General features: G+C 39.5%; 1 protein-coding gene across 1 annotated transcript in view; it reads left to right on the forward strand.

The window, feature by feature from the left end:
* PANX2 (pannexin 2) overlaps positions 1-22,125 on the forward strand; it is a gene marked incomplete at its 5' end in the record, with an annotated part of 22,545 nt that extends 420 nt beyond the window's left edge. The window contains 2 exons of the mRNA XM_008642545.2: positions 16,964-18,415; positions 20,290-22,125. Of these exons, the coding sequence (XP_008640767.1) occupies positions 16,964-18,415; positions 20,290-20,651 (1,814 nt within the window). The remainder of the gene's footprint in view (positions 1-16,963; positions 18,416-20,289) is intronic.
* Positions 22,126-22,738: the final 613 nt, after the last annotated feature.

The following is a 22,738-nucleotide window of genomic DNA, read 5'->3' on the forward strand; positions in this document are numbered from 1 at the left end:
GCGAGCGGTGGGGAGGGATCCCCAACCACCCCCCTTGGCGAGCAGGCCCGGGTCACTGGCCTGCAGGCAGCAGTAGCGTGGGGAGGTGTCCATTGTCCAGCAGCAGCTGAGAGTTGGCATGGGTGACACAGCAGGCTAATGCTTCTTGAGGTGGATCCTGGACAGGTCCTGAGCTGGACCCTGGCTGATGTCAAGTGTTGTCCTGATGTTACTTCAGGCATCTACAACGTGAGTGTTAACTGGCCTGCCAGGGAAAGGCTGATGCTTTCATGGAGACTGATGCTATATATGGAGCCCCAGGCAATGTGCTTTGCCGTATTGTGACAGTGGAAATCCTTGGTGTCAGTTTCTGCTGAGGGCCGACATCTTGCATAAACTGGTAACAGTTTAAAAAGCCTGGTTTGAGTGCCCATCGCCACCAGTCTCAGAAGGTCAAGTTTTGGTGAGCCTTGAAAATTACTGATCCAGTAAACTGTTATGACACCTTTTGGGCCGCTATTGAATATGTAAACATTGTTTTGCTGTATGGATTATAGGCTTGATGAGTGTAGCTGCCAGTGCATGACTGCTTTTAATGTTCCTTGAGGCTCCATACTGAAGATCCATGGGAAATTATTAGCACTTTAATGTACAGGACTGACCTGGCAGTCTGTATCTTGTGAGGTTGGTGAGAATTAGCTGTATTCAAACCAGAATCAGGCTCTTGCTTTGCATGCTGCTTTGGGATTGACTTCCAACACTTAATATCCTTAATACTTGTTTTCATTATGAGGTAAAGTTAAATCACCTAGAAGAATAACTGCTTGCAAATGGAGTCTGGAGATTTTTCCTAATTATAGTTAAAACTTTTTCGATCTACCTCAGTTTTTAAAAAACATAGATATCAAGCTCAAGATCTTAAGCCACAGTTAATAAGAACCTCATCTTTTGGATGGTCTTCTGGAGGTATCTTGGAGAAACCATGTTTACAGGGCACATGAAAACTGACTCTTCATAGCAACTGAAAGACAGGTTTCAAGGTCACCCTTGAGGATCCTCTGTGGAATGCAAGAGTTTTGTGATCCCTTCCTCTGTAGAGAACTAAGCTAATAAAAAGGCAATCCTACAGCAGCTCACGAGAGTACATACTTACACATATGTTTTCATACTGTTTGAAATGTACAGATTTGAACCTCAGTAGGCCTAAAGACAACCTTGGATGCAGGCAAGGTCATGTCCCCCATCATGTGTGTTCCTTGACATAGTGCAAGATTCCTAGGAGAAGCCCTTTGATTTGACTCACTGCTTGGTCAGCCAGCAGTAACTTGCTCCATATGAACAAGTCATCTGAGACTGCAGATTGTGGAGGAAGAATCAAGTCTGAGACTCAGATTTATACAGTGGATGTCCCTCTCCAAGGCTAAACTGTAGTCCACACACATACAGAAGAAAGAGAGCCTATTTAATTTGCTTGCATCTGCCTGTATTTCCGCTGCTGAGTTTATTTTGTGCTGTGGAAGACTATTCTCTAGGCTGATAGTTGTGTTCCAGATTTGTTTTTCAGAAGGACTGAAAACAATATCACTTATGCTTACTTATGGGCTGTGTATGCTGATTTGACCCAGTAAGATAGAGAGCAGATAAAGTAGCCTATTGTCTCCTGCTGGGACAAAACTTACAAGGCAACACAGAAAAAACACCCTTATGTCTCTGGGAAAATGTGGGATAACATTTTTCTCTCATATGATGGTGTATTTGTTCAGATGGTCTGCAGTTAGAAAAATAATATGAGAAAAAGAAAAAAATTATGCAAGAGAATGTAATAGAAATTCTTTAGGGGTCTAATAAAACTAGATACTTTTTTTAGGCTTGAGTCAAAGAGTTCAGGGTTAGTGAATTCAATTCTGCTTCCACAGAGTTCAAGAGCAGAACTTACATTAATTTTAATGTGATCTTAATCAGATGTTGCTCTTTTAACAAAACAGTGTTTACTCAGACTTCTCTACTAAGTCATGCTTGTCCAGAGATACTGACCCTGGTAATAGCAATAGTTCAGCTGGATTTGTACTTACTACTGATTCTACAGTTTGTGTTTTTTCACTCATACACTGTCACTGATCTTGAAAAAATTCTAACTTTGTTTGCTTTGGATACTGCTCCTTCTGTGCAATTTAAATAGTAGCTATGCAAGTACAAACTTTGCTGATGTAATTGAGTAAAGTACCTACTGCCCCTTGGTTGTGAATATCATAGTAGCTTCCCAAACTTTGCTTTGGGCCCTTGTATGCTTATCTTTACTTGCTATTATTTCTCATTCTGTTAATGATATCCAGTGCAAGCCGTGTGAAGATACCATCATGTCACTAAATTGAAAACAAACCCCTTTTCTGGGGTCTGTACCATCTTACTTAATCAGTATCGGTAAAACTTTTGGAACAATGATGTGTGCACTTGAGACATTGAAGTGTAGTTGTCTAAACGCAGTGGTTTCTCACAAAACCTTTTTGCTGAGGATTGGAAGAACCCTCATGATCAGTGGGTAGAGGAGATATCTCACTGATTGACCTTTGAGTTTATGTATATGCAAAGTGTAGCTTAAAGTGCAGTCAAGACCAACTCTACAGTCTGTCCAACAAGTGTAGTGAGAATTGCTTGGCCAAGCAGGGTGGGTGTTCTGCCCTGGGGCTCTGCAGAAGGCACCCCACCATCGTGGGAAGCCTGGGAGTCCCCAGGCAGCAGTAAGTCTTCTGGGGCCAGAGGCTGCAGGGAAGCACGTATGAAAGCAAAGGTCAGCCCTACAACAGAGGATGCAGGAAGAGCATGGTGTTTATGTAAAAGATTGTAATTGACAATCTTAAAAATCATTATGTCTGTAGTATAATATATTGTTTGCTGTATTTTTCCTGTGGCTGAAGATAAAGTTATTTAGTTAATTCTGTTGTTTTAGTGCCATGGGCGAAGTCATTGTTTAGGTAAATGTGTGTGCTCTTCATGTAAGTGATTTGTTTGCCCGTGAATTGGAGTGTTCTAATCTTTACATCTCTTTTGAGAAATTACATGACAAATGTCATTTTAGTAGCATAAGAGCCAAGATCTAATTGTTTAGCAGATACTATGCCAATATTCTGAAAAAATCACAATTCATCTGAACTTAATGTGTTACAAAAGACTTTAAACTAGATGTTGTGCTTTTCTTCTCTTAAATGTATCATAAAGTCATAGAATGGTTTGGATTGGAAGGAACTTTAAAGATCATCTAGTCCAACTCCCTGCCATGGACAGGGATGCCTTCCATTAGACCAGGCTGCTCAAAGCCCTGTCCAGTGTGGCCTCGAGCAGTTCCTTGAAGAGATGGGACATCCACAACTTCTCTGGACAATCTGTTCCAGTGCCCCACCACTCTCACAGTAAAAAATTTCTTCCTTATATCCAATCTGAAGCTGCCCTTTTCATGTTTAAAACCATTGTCCTGTGATACAGGCCCTGCTAAAAAGTTTGTCCCCATCATTCTCAAAAGCCCACTTTAAGTACTAAAAGGCATCAGTAAGGTCTTCTTGGAATCTTCTCTTTTCCAGGCTGAACAACCCCAAGTCTCTCAGCTGGTCATAGAAGTCCATCCCTCTGATCATTTTCATGGTCCTCCTCTGGTCTCATTCAGGCAGATCTTCCCTGTGCAGAGGGTTCCAGAGCTGGATGCAGGACTGCAAGTGGAGTCTCACGAGAATAGAGTAGAGGGCTCTCGACCTGCTGGCCACCCTCCCATGTTATGCAGCCCTGGATGCTTGGTGTCCTTACAGTCTGACTCAGGGTGAAAAAAGGGGCTGTCATCTTTGGTGTGCTTTTGCCCTATGAATGAATCTGTAATGTAGCTAAAATATATTGGGAGATAAGATTTTGTTTCCATACTTCACTACTAGATGGCAGTGCATTTGGGGTGGAATTGAACTCTGTGCAGAGGGAAGGCAAAGACACACTACCATGATGTGCTCCTGGAAGTTAAATTCAGGCTGCAAAGGAGGCAGTAAGAGTCTGACCATTGATTTCAATGGGGACAAGAGTTCACTCTGATGGCTGAAGTAAGATACGATTCTTTCCATTGGCCTCCACTTCCTAAACTTTTTCACAGGAGGAAAGAAAGTCACTAGTAGCTAACCTCCTACACTGTTATTTCTGAGTCTCCTAATTCTCCTTTGTTTTTCAAGCAAACCAGTGTGATTCCAGAAAGGACACCCCTAGAAAGTTAATTAAAATAAATCCATGAGCCATATTTATACTGAGCATAAGATCATCATAAAGTCATTGAAGAGCAATATTCAGCTACCCAACAGAAAGAAAGCCCACGTGAGCAGTCACAAAAGAATTTCTAAAATTCACCCATGAACAGACTTTGTATAAAACCGGCATATCCTCTGTTTAGAGGCCAGTGTATGATGACCTTGAGGATAATAAAGAAAGTTTTTCTCTCACCTAGTGGACAGAATCTTTATTTAACTGTGAGTTTCCTGGTTTCCTGGAGTCACAGGGCTCTTGGCCCTGGTGACCATGACTACAGAAGGCAGCATAGGCTAAAGGAATCCTCTCCTATAACAGTGTCCTTGTTGAGGTAACAATCCGTGCAGTTGGTGGTCCCAACAGAACTTTGGTTTTCTTTGTTTTTGTTTGAAAATTACTGCTTTAAAGACAACAACTAAATTTTTTTTGTTTAAATATAAGAGCAAATGTGTTTGAAATTGTGTCAGAACAGTGACATAACCCCCATCGCACCCTGTATAGTCTTAGGCATCTTCTGGAGAGCTTATGCAGGTGTATATGCAGTGCTTTGCAGAGGTCCATGCTTGTATTTGACCCTATGGAGGTTTGATTTCTCATACCTAGTTTTTTATTTCCTAGAAGTTAGTTATTCCTGTGCAAACTAGAAGTAAAATACAACCAATATGAATGGAGAGTTCAGATCTGATAGTACTGCTCTGTCCCAGTGCATGCATAGGTGACTGTACCAGGAACTGCCTGGTGGTAAAGCAAATTTTTTGTCTGTAAGTATAGGTTGTCGCTTTTGTCTTTCCGTTTTAGCTGCATTGAATCCTGCTGGATTGTTCCCTTTCCTACAATAAAGGTTTTGGGGTTCTTTTTATTGAAAGTGTTTCTTTGTTAACCTAAGTCAGTCTCAGGTTAATATGTAGTGAAAGAAATGGTAACACCAAAGTTGTAACTAAGAGTTAGAAGGTAAGGGTTTAAGGTACATAGTCTTAGTCTAGCTATAGTCTGTGTTGATTTTCAGAAAGGGATTTTAGTTACAGTGTTTCAGTATCTCCTGTCAAGGCATGGTCAGTCTGGAGTGATATGGATATAGATAAACAGGATTAGTCTGTCAGCCTTTCCATTTTCACTTCCTTTCCAAAATGCACAGAATGTGGAGTATTAGACTGCAACATTCACTGCCAGTTTTAAGTGGGTCTGTTTGATGTTCTATGTGGTTTTTATCCTTCAGTCTCCCTGGTTTTGCCATGGTACTAGAGCACACAGTGCACAGCCACAGGTAGGATGCTGCTGGGTCGGCAAGTGCTGTATCCTGTCCTCCCTGAGTGGCAGTGGTGCTGCCAGCAGCAGGTGGAGCCTTTTGTAGTGAGCATCTCATGGCATTTGCTGAACTTCCAAGACAGGGTTCTGTAATCCAGTAGATTAAGAGACACTTGGCTTTCATGATGTGCTGCTTAGTTTTTTTTGTATCGCTTAATGTTTTTGTGAGTGGTTTAAATATTCCAGTTCAGTGTTGTGCTGGGTTCAGAAGCAACCCCATCAATAATGTCTGTGGGAAGATCTCTCTGTAAGGGACGAGAGAGTAGTGGGTTCCAAAGGAGATTAAATTGCCAGCTTTGTTGTGTTAATTTCACAATATTGAAATATTTTGGTTTCCAAACTGATGTTGTCACAGTATTGCTAAGTCATATCCCTCTTGTACAGTGCCTCATGCTTTCTCTTCACAGTGAATTATTCTTTGCATTTTGCAATCATGTTTGCTTTTCCCACCAAAGCTGTTAAATGTCAGTACTTTATTAAAATAAAGCAAAGCATTCATCCAGTTGATTTTTATATTTCAGTCAAAAGCCAAGCTTTGGTATTGGTTTTCTTGCTAGGTTCTTAAAACAGTGCCTACAAAATACAAAAAAAATTGTTCAAAAATACTGTATTTCTATGTCTCTTAGCAGTTATATAGTTCAGCCCTCTACCATCCTTCTGCTAGAAATTTTTCATAAGAAAGCAGTGGAAGGAAATAGTAAGTTTAATGAAGTGTCAGTTCAAGGTTCAAGGTTTTATTTTCTGTTTTGTAATTATTTGCATAAGCAATGCTTACATTACTGTGTAATACAGTATATGCATGACTTCAATGTCTTTTTCACTTTTCACCCTACAGGATGTTTGAAATAGTATATGTCAGATTTTTATATTATGAGATGCAGTTTTATTTTGCATTTCTGGTCAACTTTCCTAATTTGTATTTCGTAAATTGTGGCAGGATATTTACATATGCTTACTTAGGTGAGTTACCTAATAGATAGCTTTTGATATAACTCTCCATTTTTTCTCTCCAACTGCACTTAAAGAAGGTGAAGATGACATTTTCCCAAGTGACCGTTGTTAGTGCTAAGAGTACAGAGCCAGATTGTTTAATGTATGACAAACTGACGACACCAGTGCAGAAATTATTTCTGAGGTGATATTAGCAGAGAAAAGAGAATTTAAGGAGTGTCACAGTACTACTTAAGTGCTTTCTTGGCACGTATTTTTAAAATAACTAAAATGGTAAAAGCACCCACAGGCTGACATCAGTTCAGCTGCTGGCTGTTTGCATTGCTGATGGAATTTTTCCCAAAGGATAAGGGCAGTTTACACACATACAAACACGAGATGTGCACAAGATAAACTAGCTGAGACTCTGAGTCTTGACCATTTAAAGATTTTGCAGTTAAACAGGTGAATGGTAAATAGAAAGGTATTCTTGAGGAAATGCATGAGCCATACCTGTGTAATCACTCCACTGCAGTTCCTAGCAACTGCAGATATTTTTCTGTCATAAATTCCATTTCTCAGACTTCATCAACACACATACATAATCATTTTTTATGTTTCTAATGACCCTGTTTGCATTATTAAACCCTTCATTTTTTCAAGAGTCATATGTGGGAAGAGGTCCAAAATATGGATGAAATTTAGCTTACAACATGCTTTCAGAGAACGAACAGATTTAACCAGATGGTCAAAAATATTTTTGTTTAAGAGCTACTTAATTTATTCACCTTTGTCAAGAGGAAACCTTGTGAATAAATAAGAGTAAGGTCAAGACTGTTTTTCAAAGCTACCCTGAAGTATTTGAGGCTCTTTGTTGTCTCTAAACTAGATAGAAATCATGCATCCATGATGTATAGGAAATTTCAGCTTGTGTGGTTTCTTAGAGCTATAAAAGTCTTCAGGAAGAATCTGCATCATCGCTGAGTTCCTTGGGTTCTCTCGGTATTAAAAATAGCTGCAGTGGACATCCTCAGTATGTATACATGTTTAATTACAAAAGCTGAATAATTTCACAGCAGACTGGCATGATTCTTGTAGATTCCTTTTTTCCCCATGTGGTACAGGATTTATTCTAAGAAAAACATTGAAATCAGGGCACATATTTACATCATTGGGGATTTTGTCCCAGGCATGTATTATACTCTTGCATTTCAATGGGGAAATGCAGCTGTTCATGACGATAGCAAGCTTTGGGGATTTGTTTGCTTTCCTTTAGTGGCACCAAGCCTGTAATGCTGACTCAAAGCTCCTGGAGTAGCGCTGCAGCCAGGTGCTGGGATGTGTGGTGTGGTTTGTGCAGCTCAGAGCTCAGTGACTATTTCTGGAGCATTTTAGTTTTATGATGAATTAATTATTTCACATTTTGAGGTTGAGGTACCTTACCTTCTGTGAGATGCATGTTTTCTTCAGGAGGTGAGGAGACCTCGACACTGGAACTGGCAGAGCCCCTGGGAGCCTTGGGTGGCGGATTCTTCTGTCTCTGCTGTGATGAATCGAAATAGTTCTGATACTTCACAAAACCCAATTTCTCTACTCACGGAGGAACCGGTTTTCCAAAAGCACTAGACCAGACATCTCTGCCCTCTAAATACTATGTTATTAAAATAATGTTATTACTTAATGAGATAACTGTTGGTCTTTTCTTCTTTTTCAATATGGACTTTTCCAGGTGCTGTGTTTAAGCCAAGAGGTACTTAATACAAGCCATCTTTTTAATTTCTAGTCATTAAATAACAGTAATGCAGTAGAATGAACCTGCTGTTTCTTGTTGCTTCCTGTGGTTGTATTTTGTACTTGACCCTTGATTTAAGAAGCCAGCATTGTTCATGTATCGTTGGTTTCACTGGATTTTCATGATTCATTTCATTTCAGCATTTATTCTTACAGTTTACTTCGGGTATTACTCCACATTATCATACTGTCTGAGTGCATGTAGTTGCTTTGGGGTTTCATCTCTAGAGGGCAATTTTTGACCTTTGCAAAACATTAAAATATTGTTTTCACACCTTACTACTTCTCCTATGCAGAAGATCTGTACATCACTGAAATTCCACTCACCTCCTCATGTAAGCGCTAAATTTAGAAGTAAATGTTATTCAGATCTCTTTTGTAGGACTGGCTGCGTGGCTGAATTTCATTAATTATATTGAGATTAATACATTCCTTTAAATTCAGATCTAACCTTCCCTCAAATCCCGGCATCAATAGTCCAGTCACTATAAATAAGCTCCCTTTTCAGTGACTTTACCATGGCCACCACATGGTAGACGGCAGCTCATTATTGAGGAAACATGCCTCTATAGGAGCAGCCTAAGGGATTTCGTTTAAGTGTTTCTGCACCTTCCACATAATAGTTGCTATTTCCAACATACCAGACAAGCAGGAGCAGGTGCCTTTCCCTCCTGACTAACCTGGGCAGGTGTAAAAAGCCTCAGATTGCAGGTAAGGGTGAGCATACCAGCTACTTTTAGAAGAGCCAGTATCTATTACATACAGGGAATATGTTCTGTAAGTTTCTATCTACACTAGGAAAGTGCATTGTTAATTCATTGATTCTACAGATCCAAAATATATGCAGTTCAAGCAGCTGTCCTGCAAGGCAAAAAGACCCAAAGTGGAGATACAGGGAGACCTGCTGCTACCCTTGCAGTGCAGTTACCCTTGCGGTACCTATCAATCTTTGAAATTGCTTATCTACATCTCACTCATTATGACTAATTCTTATAGAGTATAGGCCAATAAAAGCTAATAGCAGCAGTGGTTTCCTATCTCATTTTTTCAGGGACTCTCTTTTCAAGATTTTTTTCTTAAACAGGACAAGTGGTTTCAGAGATTGGGCAAAAAAGGCTTACCTTACCTTGCTGATCATGGAGAAATTTGTACCTTAGGAAGACTTCATGGGCATGGAACCTGTATTCAGATTTGGAAAGAATATTCCCTAAGAAAGGTAAAGGTATTGTCTTTTCATTTCAGTAAAACTAGTAATTCTTAATAATTAGCTTGCCAAGTTAAGGCTTGGTTTTCTGGATGTTTTCTCATTCATATGAGTAAACTCAGGGAGTTCAATAGGACTGTATGACTACAGTTGATACACAAAAGTAATTTCAGGGATCCATCCTTACTCTGTACTAACTTCTAACCTTTAAACATCCTTTAAATAAAGTAGTTGAAATAAACTAGTTAAATTGAGTTTTTCCTTTTGCTGACAGTTAATTTGGGTATTAGCTAGCATTTGTTAAAATCATTCAAAGCAGACTTACATATTCCTTGTGGGCTGTGTGACTGGGATAGAAAACGTGTATACTGTTTAGATAATATTTTACTTTCTTAGACTACATTTTCAACCTCAGTAACATGAATGTTTTTTATTCTTTTTTCCAGAGAGAAGAGGATCCAGGACATTTCTTCTTTTCCATTTAAAAATTGCTGAAAAAGTACTAAATAAATTATTTCTGTTTCTGAAAATAAACAGTTTGCTACCTGCTTTCTTGTGCAATCCTTTTAGGAAGATTAATGAGGCATGTATGTCAGATTGCTTACATGTATGTGCCACAAAGCAGTTTGATAAGGAATACCCTTGTTAAATACTGGCATTTATTGCTGAATTCAGGGAGTTTCTAATTTATTTTGTCTGTTAGAAATGCGTGTACTGGGAAGTGATGGGCAGGGAGATTCAGAGATTCTACCTAAACATTGAATTTCTCCTTAGAGACAAGTGAGAGGACTGCACAAGGAGTGCTGCAGAGATCTTGACTGGATTGCCAGCTTATCTTCACAGGCAGGTTGGGCACAGGTATGAGGATGGTTTAGCAGCTCTCTTCAAGGGGGCAGAATGCCAGTTGCTAGGAAGCACTAGGCTAGGGTGAGTCTGTAGTATATTTAACTCAGTAAGTGTACTTACCAATATACTTACCTAATACTTAGCTTGGGTCTGCAGCATGAGTGTTGAGACACTTGTCCAGGGGCTGGGAGATCCAGCCTGTTCAGCAGCACCAATCACCAGTACTGCTGCCTATATCCAGTGTGGGGTAATGGCAGTCACACTGAATGCTTACTAGATCCTTGAAGGAATCTTCACACAAGAGGCATACTTACCTTTGCCTTGGTGTAACAAGCACAAGATTTTTCTTTTTTTTCATTTTTGAATTATATTTTCTGAAATCTGTTTCATTTTCTCTGTCTGCTGTTGGAAAATTTTACTGTTTCTTCTGTGTTACTCAATTACTGCACTGAAATGCTAAAATCATGTATTTCAGTGGGAAGATTAATGAGGTGTGATTTCTTTTTCTAGAGTAAATGCATAAAGCTGGAGGTCACAGGAGGCATATGCTGTTTGTTATCATGGTTTATATTTTGCTTTGGGCAAATATACTTTATTCCACTGGGAATGCAGTAGTTACAAGAAGTCATTTGCCCAGTTATGTAGGAGCATATACTGTTTATTAGTAATATTTTCTTTTCTTTGTAATGCCTACCAAAGCACTCTAAATGTGTTGTCCACATTTACTTAAATAACTTTTGCTCATAATAATATTTTAGAAGCTTTATAACTACAGCATCAGTTCTTCAAAGAGAGATGCATGTGCCAGATTTTACGCACTGTGGTAATCACATAGACTTAAGGGAAATGCCCAATGCATGCAGTTCCTTAAGTCTTTTCAGGAGCAGGTCTGACTTTGTGCAACACTGAATGCTAAGAGATTGTCACTTTTATCTTTAAGTGGTGAGTGTGTTAGATGTGATTCACTCACTTTCCCAAGAAGACCTGTAAAATCTTGACTTTGCATAGACAATGGAGAATGATGCCTATCTAGAGTTTCACCATATCTTCTTGTCAGTGTCATTTCTGTGTACCATAAACCAGGCCACATTTCTTGCAAAGTCTTTCTTGTTATAGATGGGCAAGTACACACATGTATGCACACACACACCCCCCCACACATGGCTTCCTTGGTGAGCTGTGCTTCTGGCATCTCTTCCTTCATTTGAGATGCCATAGTGAGGCCTGAGCTCTAGCCACGTATATGTCTGTGATAGCCTTCTAGCTGTATTTTACTGGATGTGTTCTTGGTGCAACTGGCCATTGCATTCATTTTTGGAAATGGCCATTTCTCAAAAATGAAAAAATTACTGCTGCATGGATCAGCCATTCTTGCTGGACATGACCTAAAGAAGATGAAAATTCACTTTGAGGACAATCAAGCATTGTCCCTGCCTGAGCAGGATGTACAGGCAGGTTGAGTAGCTTCTGTCTTTCAAGGTTTTCAGACTGACAAAGCCTTAATCAAGCTGGTCTGAAACCAGTCTTGACCCTGCTTTGAGTGGGATGTGGGACTCAGCATTTCTATGATTCTGCATTGGAGTATAACTTCAGGAAATGGTGTAGGAACAGCTGTCATCAGATTTTTCCATTGGCAACTCCATTTCCAGATCTGAGATTCATTTCTGTAGTGGGAAGTTTTACAGGAGTTGCAACCCCAAACCTCAGCATTCCATCCCCTTTCTTGAGGAATCCATAACCTGGAGTATTATAACTCCAGTTTGAAATTTAGCAGGAGATTTATTTTTCTAACATATTTTCACGCCTAGTACTTGCAGCCTGAAAAATGGTGTTTAATTCAGGGCCTCTCAAAGAGGACAGTCAAAGGATTATTGAAGTATATGGAGGTTGGGGAACTACTGAAAGTAGGTGGCTGACCTTGGATTGGGAACAGTAGGAGTGGGAGCATGTGCTTGCAGGAAGCCCACAAGCATTTCTACAAGCCTTTTCTAAAAGCAGTGGACTTGACAGCTCCTATTTTCAGTACTTTGACTTCACTCCTTTCCATACTGTCTGCTTAGATTTTTTCTAAAGAGTATTTTTGAGCACAGCCCCTTCCTTTTCCCTCCTTGAAATGTCTTCTGCACCTTGAGTGTCTTCTGCAGCCATACACTTTCATTCCCCTGAGGTATGACTTCTATACCACAATACCTCCTGCAAGTCACTTCTCTCCATTAAAGTAATACTTAAAGTGATAGGATGAGATGGTGCAGAATGGAGCATGTGAAAAAACTTAGCTGCTGAGGGATTTTAATCTTTCAAGTGGCATAACACAATCAGTTATATTACACAACTAAGTAATTCTGTGTTGATTATTTCATCTTGATTGCATGTCTGAAAAATGCAGTGAGATCTCTCTCCTACCTTATCCTAGAGGATAGTTCTGTGGATTTCTAGAAGCTATTCAGGTGCATAGTGAGCAGGATAAAATGTATTTACATACAATTGTTGTAAACATCTGACATATTGAAAAAAGGGAAACGAAGCTTCTTAGTGTGCATGCTTAGGCTTAAATTAGTATAAAAAAACTCATATTACCATAAAGGACCTTTTTTCCCAGTGTAGTAATTATTAGGAATATAGCTTTCAAGGAACAGAGGGGCAGATTATTTTTATGGGCTTTAGAGTAGACAACATTTTGAGAGGGTGACCAATCCACTTAGCCATAATAATGGCTATGCTTTTAAAAAATTCTCTTTACAAGACCTTACTTCCTTGTATTTTTCCTACACAACTGAACCGTTACACCATACACAATTAAATTGTGGCGTCTCAGGAAAAAACTGTTTCATGGTGGCTGGAATGGCTATATGAGAAAGGACCTTCATAAACAGCTTAATAATTTTCAGGGTGCAAGAAGAGTATCAATAGGAACTGTCTATATTTATAAATATTAAGTTAAAAGCAAGTAATTTTTTTTTGTATTGCATGATCAAACATCAGAGCTATGGTTTTAACACCTCTGCAATCTTTTTTTAATGCTACTTACCTATCAGGAGAATATTGTAAGACCAAAAAAAAAAAAAAAATCTGCTGTGCCTTCTTGAAATTGCATTAAGCAGGGGTCTCACAGCTAAGTGAGTTATATGTGTGAGAACAACTTGTTCCTCTGCTGTCCTCATCAGATCTGCATGTTCAGATCCAGCTATGTGTTATTGCCAACTTTCATAACGAACAGGATTATTTATTAACATGGTGGGGGTTTTTTCATTAATTAATGATGGACACAGGCTGCAGTAGAAAAGAAACAGTTCCATACACTACCATACCTGGATCAAACACCTTCAGGGTGTTTTTTAAATGCCAGGTTAAATACTGCCATTTCCTGAGAGGTAATATTCGCAAAAGCTAACTCAAACCCTGGTGTGGATCCTGCTTGGCAGCCTCTTGTCAATGATGAGAGACAGGTTCTTTGTCCAGGCAACAGCTAAATGAGTCTTTTGCTTTGGATCAGTTCAGAAGGGAATTCCTCTCTTCTCCAGTGTCTGGACAATTTTCTAGAAGAATGAGCTTCCAAGTCTGATTGTATGCTTTGTGAGTCAAGTTCTGTGGCGAGAGGGTTAAGCTAAATATCCCTGTGGAGTAACTTTACCAAAATTTATGGCATTCTCTGACAGTGAATAGGGCTCAAAGATAATGCCAAGAGAGGTTGTGGCAGCCCCATCCCTTGAAGTGTTCAAGGCAAGGTTGGATGGGGTTTTGAGTAGCCTGGTCTAGCAGAAGGTGTCCCTACCCATGGCAGGGAGGCTGGGACTAGGTGATCTTTAAGATCCCTTCCAGCCCAAACCAATCTGTGATTCTATGATTCTGTATTAGAAAATACTGTTTGAATAAAATTGTGTTGTAACCCCACTGCTCCCACTTCAGTCAGTTATCAAAAGTCCAACTGACTCCACAGGGGATTGGTTTTCATCTGAAGGGTCTTGGGATTTACATATCATACAATGAAAATCATGCCAATTTTACAAATATGCAAAGAAAATTCTAGACTAGTATCAACAAGGTACAAAACATTGACTAAGTGTGGGACACCGTGCTCAGGTGGCCAAATAAATTAGAGGTCTTTTACAACCTCACAGGCAATTGATAAAAACATGTTTATTAGAGGAGAAGAGAACAAATTCTTGTAAATTGACACTTGCTTTTCCTACTGGTTGGGACAGCCTCATTTTATAGCCTGTAATGCAGCTGGTCAGTCCAAACTGGACTTGTGAAGTTCTTCAGACTCCTTTCACCAAAGCAGTGGCAATGGATAGAGTGCCAAGTTAGTCTCTCAGTGACCTGTCCAATGTGAATGTAAATGTTAAGACATTTTCATTTGTTTCTTTTTTTTTCATTTATAATAGAAAAATACGTTGGATTGTTGTTGTATATATATACAATTTTGGTGAAAGTCACCCTAGCTTTTGGGTCTCGGTGAAGAGAACTGAAAGAACTGTTCAGTTTATTTGATGGTAGCAACTCATGCATGAATCCAAAAATAATCCTTTTGGCTGATTTGTAGGAATACTTGTTGTTGTTTTCCCAAGTATTTGTGATGTTGAGACCTAGGAGAAATGAACCCATGTTTGCCGCAGGAAACTTGGTTTCAAATTGGAAAGTTTTACTGGGCTTAGGGATGCCCAGTTCAAAAAAAATCTGCTTATGAGAAACATAGCAGGCTGCTTTGCCTTTTTTTTTTTCCCATGGGAACATTTTTACATAGGAATCTGTTTGGTCTCCTGGGGAATTCTACAATAAGTCTTAGATAGTAGGAGATTAAATTTTTTGTATGCATCCCATCATGGGTAGGGTTGGGAGGGCATGTAATTCTGAACCAAGGGAGTCAGTGGGCCTTTTTCTTGTAACACGTCTGTAAGTACACAAAAATAGTCTAAATGGGAATACTTTAAGCTCTCCTCTGAGACTGAAGTTAGATGATTTTAAAATAGTCTTCAAAAGCCATATTAAAGAATTTGCAGGGCTTACTCACTTTACATGCTGTCTTGAGTAGCAACATTTATTCTGTGAACTCTGATTAAGCTGGTTGTATTTTTAGGAAAGAATCCTCACTGAATCACTTTTAAAAAAAAAGACAATTTTTGTGCAGTTCTCAGCATGTAAGTCTCTCTAGGTCACGGAAGAGGTTTATACCTCCACACCAAAGAACTAACTTTTGATTTGCTCACACGTGAAAAGTAACTGGTCAAGTAAGGAGTCGTTTGTTAAGCCAGAAAGATTAGGGGGAGTTGCCTGTCAATTTTTAATATTCTATTTGTTATCAATATGAAGTCATTTGTTTTCGTCTTTATTATTAAGAGAAAAGTGCCACCACTCTCTTCCAGGGAGCTGTTCTTGATCTGAATTGTAGACTACATTCAGAGCTGGAGCAAGCTTGGTGATCTTGAGTGATTCTCAAGTTAGGAGAACATGCCTCCTCCTATGGGTCTCATTCTGGGTTTTTTAAAGTGTACCAGAACACTGTAAAATATATTCTCTTTGTTCTACTTGTCAAAACATGAAAACATGGTGTTCCTCTTTGAACAGGCTGTCTTCATAATGGTCATTGTTCTTTGGGAAATTAATGCTGCTTTTGCTTTCACAAGTTTTTCTCTCTTTCTTTCATGTATTGCTAGAAAAAATTTGATCATATAAGAACATAATTTATCTAATGGGTCAGGATAAAAGTCCCTTTATCTCAACATCCTGATCCTGATGGTAAAATACAAATGTTTACCAAGGAATGTTAAAATAGACAACTATATGGTGTAATTTCCATTGACAAACCCTTCCACCTTCCAACAGAATATGACTTGAACATTTCCTGAGAGAAAAATTGCATCACTGTGTATTTAGTAATGCTTGCTATACTTTTTCTTCTATTACTTTGTCTGATTTATTTCTTGATCCACAGTATTTGTTTATTCTGTAGCACTGTCTGATGGCAAGTTGCATTTAATTGCGCGTTGTGTAGAAAAACCCAGTGTTACAGTTTTAAATGTAGAATTAAATTTTCATACCGATAAATAGTTAACACACCAGATTCTGTCCTGGTCAGTCACACTTTAATTCAAAAATACTAGCTGAGAGGGATACAGTTGACTAAATCATTGTATATCTTGAGTTTCATTTTTGTTCTACCCTATCAAATGAGTTGAATTTGTCAATAATAATTAGAAATGATGCCTTAAGCTACATCTAACTTTTTTCTGTTTAGAACAATGTTTAGCTGGGATGAACCTTAAATTTCATCTAAATTTCAGCATTTGCATGGAACATCCTCAGCTACTGACTTTGTAGTGAATACCAGGTCTTTTAGCTTTACAGAGTTCACGTCACAGTTGCTTAGGATATTGTTTTCAGAGAGGTAATTAAACCAAAATACGTATTTCTTGCTGGTATTTCTAATTCAGGTTCATTCTAAAACTTTCAGGTAAATAGTTTTGCCTTAGGGCTTGTGGGGATATGTGCAGCCTGAGCTGACTAATAGATGTGGAGGGCTTAATGGTCATGTAAAGATACAGTAAAAATAAAATTGATATAATTTGAAATGTTTATTTTCCAGAGCTCCTTTTGTAGGTTAAATGCACAGCAGTGACTTTTCTCTCTGTTATACAGAGGAGCCAATATACTGTTACACACCACACAACTTCACCCGCGATCAAGCCTTGTATGCCAGAGGATATTGTTGGACAGAATTAAAAGATGCCTTGCCAGGAGTTGATGCCAGCCACTGGCCCTCCTTGTTTGAGCATAAGTTCCTACCTTATGCACTGCTGGCTTTTGCTGGGATAATGTACATTCCAGCTCTGGGCTGGGAATTTCTGGCCTCCACTCGACTGACTTCAGAGCTTAATTTTTTGCTTCAGGAGATTGATAACTGCTACCACCGTGCAGCTGAAGGGCGCGCACCAAAAATAGAGAAACAGATTCAGTCCAAAGGCCCAGGGATAACTGAGAGAGAGAAAAGAGAAATAATTGAGAATGCAGAGAAAGAAAAAAGCCCTGAGCAGAACTTGTTTGAGAAATATCTGGAAAGAAGAGGACGAAGTAACTTTTTAGCTAAGCTTTATCTTGCAAGACATCTGTTCATCATCTTTTTAAGCATCATACCAATTACATACTTATCCACCTACTATGCTACACAGAAGCAAAATGAATTTACATGTGCACTAGGGGAGCCTCCAGACAAAACAAGCAGCTCCAAATTGCACATCAGAGTGAACTGTAAACTGCCATCTGTCCAGCTCCAGCGGATTATTGCTGGTGTCGATATCGTTCTCCTCTGCTTCATGAACTTGATAATCCTCATTAACTTGATTCACCTCTTCATATTTCGCAAGTCTAACTTCATATTTGATAAACTGAACAAAGTTGGAATAAAGACCAAGAAACAGTGGCAGAAATCCCAGTTTTGTGATATCAATATTTTGGCCATGTTTTGTAATGAAAATAGGGACCACATAAAATCATTGAACCGTCTGGATTTTATTACAAATGAAAGCGATCTGATGTACGACAATGTGGTACGCCAGCTGCTCGCAGCACTGGCCCAGTCCAATCACGATGCCACTCCAACCATGCGTGATTCAGGGATTCAGACCATAGACCCAAGCGTTGATCCAGCAGACATTGATGCTAATGAACAACTCATCATTAAGAGACCAAGGAAGAAGATGAAATGGATCCCAACTACCAACCCCCTTCCCCAGCCATTCAAGGAGCAGTTAGCCATTATGAAGGTTGAGAACCATAAACCTGATAAACCGAAGCCTGTGCGGAGAAAAACAGCGACAGACAGCCTTATAGCTCCTTTGTTGGAGTCTGCTGCAAAAACCTCACAGCAATCGTCCGCTCATAAGAGCGAGCCAAACGCCATGCCAAGCACAAGCGGTGAAAAAAAGCACACACGGCACTTTTCCTTGGATGTTCATCCATATATACTTAGTAGCAAAAAACCCAAGCCAGAGGTTCAAGCCATCCCCTCAATGCCTACATCAAAAAGCCAAGAGGGTGGATTTTTAAACCAGGAAGAGAATGTTGTAGTGCATGTTACCTCCTCTCTCAAAGGTACAGTATGCCATAATGCCCATACTACCTCCACAGACCATAACTTACATAGCAATCTTAAGGAACTCAGAGTTTATTGAAAGTGTTTGACCTACCTTGCTAGATTTGCGGATAGCTAGTAATCTCACATCTTGCAGGCCTCAGAAATAGAGATTCTCTCTCTTTAACAACTATATGAAGGGTAAGGATTATTACAGGTAGAGCTGTACAAAACAGGCTGCGGGCTGTTGGTGTGGGTAATGTTTCAAATGTAAGCAGATTTTCACAACTACAAATGTGGTCATGCTTTGCCAAGGAAATGAGGAGCGTTTGGCTTCCATGATACCCTTCCTGCTCTACCAGCACCTGGCACATTTCAAATCTGCCTTATTTTCAAGTCATATGGAAACTACCGTGGTAGATGACCAGTACTCTGAGCAGCAATAGCCCCTGAGGAATGTGGGAGACTACTAATGGCAGTTAAAACTGCCTGTGGAAAAAATACCTCTTAAACTACCAACTCTTGGGGGCTGGCATATATTTGTCACCTAGAAAATCAAAACTCAGCTCATTGACGTTGTTCTTCACGCACACTAAATTGCCCTGTGTCATATGTGGACCAGAGGATGGATGGTCTGAAGTGTGGGTGCTGGTCAGGGATTCAGGATTTCTGCCATTCCCTTACCATGTGGCCTCACAGGAGGTGCTCTTTCTGTTCTTCAGTTTCCTCTGTGTGTCATGTAAAGCCTGTCCCTTTCTTAACTCAAAGGAGTGTTTCAAATATATCAATAATTGCTAGGTGCTAGAGTGATGAGGAAAGCCATTTGAGCATTAAGAAAAGTGATAGATCAGTAGATAAACTGATAGACAGATATCTTCTTGTTTATTTTTGTAAGCTACTGACATAAGAAAGAAGGACTATGCAGTTGAAGTTACAGAAAAATCTGTACGTACTTAAAGCAATGGCTCTCATCTCATTACAAGCTAAGACCTCCCTCTGGGCTTCGACAGACTGACATCTACCGTCACCCCACTGCCCAGCAAAGAAGTGATTTGAGGTATAAAAGTTTCTGTCACTTCCAAATCCCTATGCTCCTTAGAGCCCTCCAACTCCCCAATGTGCATGTGAGCTATTCTACAGCATTCCCTATCCAGTCACCTGCTCTGATTTCAACTCCTCGAAACTACTGGGGTTTTCTGGTCTCAATTACCTTCATCTAAATTAGTGCTTGAATATTTTGAGGGCAAAAAATTATTACTGGAGTTTTGGGGCTCTGTGACTCCCCATTCACATTAAAAATTTTCAACTTTGTTTTTGAGTTAGACCTACATTGCAGTCCATCAGGTAAGGTAAACTTATAATTTCTGGAAAGAGACTTCAGTTTATGTCAAATTGCTGAGTTCTTTCTACAGACAAGTGGTTTACAATGTGTAACCACTAGTTTTTCACATTGAAAATATCAGTGCCTTTTCTATTCCATGCTGTGGATTTCAATAGTCATTACGTTTGTTAAAACATTAAATCATAATGTTTAAAAAACACTGGCCAGACTGTAGAGGGGAATAAATATACTTTTCAGTTGGTTTTTTTCCTTCATTTTACAAAAATACCATTCACATAAGGAAGCATGAGCATGCATAGAAAAGAGAGATTTACAAACCCCATTTCTTGTTTGTGCTGTTTCCCTGAGCTTACAAGCCTGTTGTTTTGAAACAGTCCTGTTTGGATTTCTCAAAGGATCCCAAGGAAATTCAGTTTGGGATCCACTTCCTATCCCACTGAAATCAGTGGCAAGACCACCAATGACTTTTATTGGTTCAGGACACTCCTCACTGATAGACTGGAAGGGTGAAAGACTACCTGTCCTTTATCTGGCTGTTTTGTTCTCTTTTAGATACCCCTCATCCTGCAAAAGAGATCCTATACTCATCTGAGACATGCAGAACTGTGCCTGCTGCTGCGGCTTTCGTCACGTGTAACCACAACCATATAGCCACAACTGCTGCTGCCACCAGTATGGCTTTGAACCAGGTCAAGCCAGAGCCAACAGCTGCACTGAGCTGCAACCCAGCCCACCCTTTGCTGCACATCAACACGCTGTACGAGGACCATGAGGAGGAAGTTTCAAACATAATGGACAATGGGATTCACTCACCAACTGACGCTGGGGAAATGCTGTCCATCCCTACCCCAAAGCAGATCAGGCTGGCGACGTTTGACGAGCCCATGGCGATCGTGAGCTCGGTGGAGTACTGACGGCCCCGGGCGGCCTCGGGCCAGGCCCACGGCCACGGCAGTGCTGGCCATGGTCCCTCAGCAATGCAACTCACTGCATGAGCATGGAGAGTTTTCTCACAGACTATAGCTTCTGGTAATAACACCAAACGGTTTTTCAGGATCACGTCATAAGCACTGTCAGTCATTTGCAAAATAGAATAAAAATCTGGTGGAAATACACCTTTAACACTAAGACAACCATTAGCTCTAACTCTAAACTATAGCTTCCTGATTTAAAGGGGAATTAGCACAATTTATGAACATTAAGAGTCTAATGGCATGCCACAGCAATTTTAGCAAGTGTTTAAATCGTTTGCATTCAGAATCACTGATTAAAGTTAATATGGAGATGAGGTATAATTTTTTAATGGCAGCAGTTAAATAAGAGTTCTTTTCTAAGCAGGGATGATTTTTTTTTTTTTAATTCAGGATTATGGCAAAGCTATATGCAAGCAAAATTTGTGTTTTATTTGTTTCTTTAGCTCACTGGTGTTGGGCTTGATGGAGACTTAGCTGAAAGGGCCTTACTACCACCAGCATTTAAGTGCAAAAAGATTGATACTCTCAATCTCTTGCATTTATAAATGAAAATACCTGAAGTATGCCCCGCCCTTTAACATGCTTATATGTTTGATGGAAGATGATTAAATTAAGAGTTTATTTTTTTAAATATATTTTACCATGGAAAAAATTACTTTAATAACTTTTCAAACCAGGTGTTACTTTTAACAAAATGTGTAGAAGAGAGTCATTGTAGCTGCTTATTTTTTCACAGTGTATTTATGAACCAGGTTAGAAACTTTCATGGGTGCTTCACTGATATGAAAAATCTTACGGAGGTCATTACAAAATATCTTACAAAATGTGAAACCAGCAAACCTGTTTTCAAATAACACACAGTTAAAGAAGTCTATGAATTTGTTCTGCAGATTTGGCTAGTCCTTGATTCAGCACAAATTAAGGCCATGGATGACACTGAAATGACTCATGTCTAAAGCTAAGCACACACTGAAATGGCTTTGCTGGATCTGGGCTCTAGTGCAGGCAGACAAGAATCCTGCAGTATGTGCTATCACTGAATCAGTATTTGCCATCCTTGGCTCAAAGCACATCTTCATGCCCATCTTCCTATAATTACGGTATGTGTGATTTAATAGAAAATTCTAGTATAACTAAAACGTCTATTAAAAGTGTATCATGCAATAACCATTCTCAGAAAAATTATAGTGAAACAAAAAAGTGACTGTGTTAAAATAATATTCCTAGCTGCATTCAGAATTACAGGCTGTGTGTGTTTGCTTCAAAATTATGTATAATGGTAGAAAAAAATATGCAGCACAAATATGGGACTGAAATCTCGAGTTTATTTTTAATTTATTACCTCAGACATGGATATATTATACCAATATTTAATGAAAATAGCACTGAAAATAAATGCCTATTATTCTGAATATTTTAATGTGTACTACTTCCTAGCTTAGTGTTACAACCCACCTCTAAAGCAGGGTAACTGAGGTTCTTGCCAATAGGTCCCTTGGGGTGGATTAGAGTGAAATGACACTGAATGTACATACATGAGGCAGGTTTATCTTAAAACAACTTGGTTGCACTGGAAAGGAGGTATGTAGCCATTTTGGTTCTTCTCTATACAATTATAAAAATATGGCGAAGAAAATATATAAGGAGAGGAAAGAAAGAGAAGGAAAGGACAAGAGTAGATAGTGGGGAGGAAATATGTCACTGCCCGTGGATCAGGCAAAAAGTCTTGATTGTTGCAATGTATGTCCATGGGTGGAGTCATCATAGCAGTCTTGATCTGTTGGGGTCAGGACCCACACAACAACGAGTTTGACAGCTTATATACATTCAGGCTTATGTGAGAATGCCCCAGTACTTCCCCTGGGGGGAGGTTTTCTTCGGGGGGGGTCTTTTGATGGTTTGTGGCCCCTTCTAATGACATGACTGCTTCTTTGGCCCTGCTTCTAACCGTGTCAGTTCTGCCTCCTTAGGGAGGAATACCTTCAGACCTATGTGTGAACGCCCAACACCTCCCCTGGGAGGGAGTT

The sequence above is a fragment of the Corvus brachyrhynchos genome, unplaced genomic scaffold, assembly GCF_000691975.1.
Source record: "Corvus brachyrhynchos isolate BGI_N302 unplaced genomic scaffold, ASM69197v1 scaffold239, whole genome shotgun sequence".
Lineage (NCBI taxonomy): Eukaryota > Metazoa > Chordata > Aves > Passeriformes > Corvidae > Corvus > Corvus brachyrhynchos.